The 4,153-nt window shown below is 49.1% G+C and overlaps 1 protein-coding gene across 1 annotated transcript in view; it reads left to right on the top strand.

The window, feature by feature from the left end:
- Nucleotides 1–4,153, top strand: part of CDA (cytidine deaminase) — a 20,762-nt gene that overhangs the window by 7,408 nt on the left and 9,201 nt on the right. Inside the window, exon 2 of the mRNA XM_003783831.2 lies at nt 1,262–1,373. Coding sequence (XP_003783879.1) covers nt 1,262–1,373 — 112 coding nt within the window. The remainder of the gene's footprint in view (nt 1–1,261; nt 1,374–4,153) is intronic.

Raw genomic sequence — 4,153 nt, 5'->3', positions numbered from 1 at the left:
CTTCAAGGAAAAAATAGGAGATGAAAACAGGAGAACTATTAATCTCTCTGCCTCGGGGAGAAAGGCAAGATACAAAGAGTGATGCAGGTCACGTCTGGATGAGTAAAGGAGAGGCCAGGTCCCAGGCCATTTGTTCATGGACTCTATTCCGTTAAGATGGGAGATTCTCTAGCTGCCCAATCTGTCTATGCCAACATTCTGTCTCCTGGGAGCACCCCTGGCTCACTGTCCCTCAGGGACACCTCTGAGAGGGGTACTGGGGAGGACTCTCTCTCTGAGGGCTGGGCCACCTTAGCAGAGGGCTCAGGATGGTTTTAGAGCTCATGCAATCACAGGCACCTTTGCAAAGCTTAAGAGTTTTCTGTTTGTTAGTTGATTTAGTTTTTAGTTAGTTCTGACAGTTTGTTTTATAACACAGCTCACATGGAACCCTGGCTGAACTCTGACAGCCAGTAATTAGCACCCAAAATTCTGTCCAGGTTCAAACTCTGAATCAGAACCTATCTTAGCCCATTCAGGCTGCTATAACAAAATACTGTAGGCTGAGTAGCTCATATATAACAGAAATGTATTGCCTATGGTTCTGGAGGCTGCAAAGTCCAAAAGCAAGGCACTGGCAGATTCAGAGTCTGGTGAAGGCCTGAGTTCGCCCAGATGGCACCTCATCACTATGTCCTGCCACATTCTCTCGGGGTAGAAGGGGTAAGGCAGCTCTCCAGCTGTATAAGGGCACCAATCCCATTCACAAGGATTAGTCCCCTTCATTTGGTTCTCATGACCTAATCATCTCCCCAGAGGGCCCCATTTCCTAATATCATCACCTTGGGGGTTAGGATTTCAACATGTGGATTTGCAGGGTGGGGGGACATACTTAGACCACAGCAGGACCCCACCCATGGCTTCCATCTCTTAGGGCCAGGCCTGGGGGCTTTGCTTACTTTCTTAGTCCTCAGCATCTCGCTTGGCCTAGACCTCCACAGGGGCAGGGAGGCTGCTTGCTCTGCCCTATTGTGCTGCCCCTGTTCCTAGCCATGCTTCAAGCTGGAGGCACTGGGTAAGGGAAGACAGTGCAAGGCTCTTGGCAAGGGTTGCTGTCATGGGCCAAAGAATCTACCAGCGCTTCAGGTCAAATTTCCCTTTGCTGTTCTTCACCTTGTCCAGAGGTGGACCCCTCCATACTGGAATGGGGCAAGCCTCACTCTCAACACACACAAGGAAGTGGTCCTGCTGGACATACCACTGAGCTCTCCTTTCTTCTCAGGGTGCAACATAGAAAATGCCTGCTACCCACTGGGCATCTGTGCTGAACGGACTGCTATCCAGAAGGCCGTCTCAGAAGGGTACAAGGACTTCAGTGCCATTGCTATTGCTAGGTGAGTGGGAAAGCCAGGTCGCAGTGATATTCATTCATCTCTTCAGCCAGTGTCCCCCTTACACCTCTTATTCATTCATTCACCTGATAGATCTTTATCATGCATTTTTTATGTGCCAGGCACCGTACAGGGCCCTGGGCAGAGTGCTGAGGATAAGGAGATAAGTAAGAAATAGGTCGGGTGCAGTGGTTCATGCCTATAATCCCAGCACTCTGGAAGCTGAGGTGGGTGGATTGCTCCAGCTCAGGAGTTCAAGAGCAGCCTGAGTAAGAGCAAGACTCTCTCTCTACCAAAAGTAGAAAAACTAGCCAGGCACTGTGGCAGGTGCCTGTAGTCCCAGGTACTCGGGAGGATGAGGCAAGAGAATTGCTTGAGCCCAAGAGTTTGAGGTTGCTATAAGTTATGATGTTATGGTGCCAGGGCACTCCCCTTCAGTGAGACTTTGTCTCAGAAAAAATAAAAAGCAAGACAAAAAAATAGAGAAAGAAACGGGTTCTGCCCTCGGTGAAGCTGCAGAACAGGTGATCAACCCCGGCAACTCTCATACCTGTGCCAGGGCCGGTGTGTTTCTGTTCTGCAACGCACAGCAGGATCCCTGCAAGATATAATAGAAAGGCAGGATAGGGACCTAAAGCTGGAGGGACCTCACCTGGTTCAGGCCCCCTTGTCACCACCCCCATTTTATAGCTGAAGACACTGAGGCCCAGAGAAAATGAACAGCTTTCCTGGGAGTTAGCAGCAGAGCAGGGACAAAAGTCAGATGCCAGATCCTCGCTGCCGGGTTCATTGCTCTGCACCAGGCTGTGCCTGGAGGTCAAACCCTTTTCCCTGCTCTCCTTGAGCTGTTGCTGGGACCTTGAAGGAGTCACTGAGCACCACTGAGTCCATCATTTCAGCAAAACTCACCTCCAGGTGCCAGAACGAGGATGCAAAGACAAGCTATGTACCTGGGGTCACAGCCAGGTAAAATAACCAGACTCCAGCCCAGGCTCTGGCTGAGCAGGCCAGGCCAATCAATTCTAAGTTCCCCAAATGTGAACATCCTAGTTCCCAAGTGCTTACTTTCCAAGGGAGCATGATGAATCCTTGTTGGCTCTGGACCCAGACTCAGTGGTTTCAGGATTCAAGCTTGTAAATGAGCTCTTTTACTAATTTGAGCCCCATTAATTTAATGATTTAACTGTGGATTGCCCCTGTGTGTGTACCTCTTTGCCTTGTCTGTGAGAGACAGTTTCTTTAGTGAGTTAATGGCGCAAGAAAAATGACATGGGAAATGTTTAATCCACCCAGAAAGAGGCTGCCTGGCTGACCAAGTGTTGGTCTTCAGGGACATCAGGCAGCCTGGTCACATCCTAGGAAGGAATGATCCCTTTACTCGGTGGAGATAATGCCTTGGAGCACAGCCTGGCACCGTTCTGACTGAAATACAAACAGCAGAATGCATGGGCTTAGAGCAAGGCTGACGGGGCTCACAGAAACAGGCCCATGTGTTGTTTCTGAGATCCTACCCTTTGCCGTGGTCTGGTCCCAAGGTGGTCCTGCTTCCTCAGGGTTTGTTTCTAAGGAAGCAGAGCCCTGGTGCACTGCAGGCGAAGGGGCCTTGCCCTCGAGAGCCTTCCCTGTGACCCACGTCTGTCCTAGCTTCCCTTCGGCTTCAGGAGGAATAAATGAGGCTGTTCTGAGAACATTTTGTGCAGATGAGCAGAGATCAGGATGTGAATTGCATTTTATGGAAAAGAAAAGGAGGGAAATAACTCAATTTTAAAGCTCATCCAAGAAAATAATGATATTCTGGGGGGAAAAGAGGCCAGAGTCAACCAAAGGATAATGATGCTTTGCTCCGTTTAGAATTTTCCAAATGAAAGGCTTTTTTCTCTTGATCATTATTTATCTACCTTTAATCATGACTGAGTATCGCTAGCGATGATTAGCAAATGTCCTTATTTACACAAAACCCGCATTTTTCTGGCACCCGACTGCTCTACTCCGGGTATTTAGCCCACACTAGCTTCCCTGAGAGCCAGAAACACAGTCATTATTGCACTAATGATTTGTTAAATTGAGAGCTGCGGAATCAGAGAATGAATGGGAAGTGCCAGCTTCCTTGTTAACAGCACACTGAGTGTGAACTGTCTTAAGAGCCCCTCTGAGATCTCGGAGGATGCAGCCTTCCATCTGAAAAGGCGCATGTGTCTGCAGAGCCGTTGTAAGCAGAGAGATAACCCTGCCCCACTCAGGTCCTGGCTACAGTTGTCAGAGTCAATAGGTTTCCAGTCTGTCGAGTCTGATAAGCGTGGCCTCAATGTGTGACCAAGGTCAGCACAAACCACAGAAAACTGTAAATACCCAGCAAAAAGCAGGACAGGATGAAGGACAGGGGAGAGAGAGGAAGGGAGAAGCGAGAAGAAATGTCCTGATGCGGCCAGCACATTTGGCTTTCAGGGCTCGTTCTCAGCAGAAATACTGAGTAATGGTTAGCAGCCCCGGCTCCAGGTTAGACGCAAGCCCTGCTCCAAATCCTGCTGCATTATCGACCTCCGGGGTGCAGCTTGGACTCTCTGAGCCCAGCTTTTCCTCTGTAAAATGAAGGAGATGGATCATGAAATGATTTCTAGAAAGCTCCTGTCGCAAAGAATGTAATAAATTAAAACCATCGTTTTAAAGTTATCCTTATTAGGCCAGGCGCAGTGGCTCATGCCTGTAATCCTAGCACTCTGGGAGGCCAAGGTGGGTAGATTGCCTGAGCTCAGGAGTTCAAGACCAGCATTAGCCAGAGAAAG

Source organism: Otolemur garnettii, unplaced genomic scaffold (assembly GCF_000181295.1).
Source record: "Otolemur garnettii isolate 467f Iridium unplaced genomic scaffold, OtoGar3 scaffold00009, whole genome shotgun sequence".
Lineage (NCBI taxonomy): Eukaryota > Metazoa > Chordata > Mammalia > Primates > Galagidae > Otolemur > Otolemur garnettii.
This window is presented reverse-complemented; position numbering and strand designations above follow the sequence as displayed.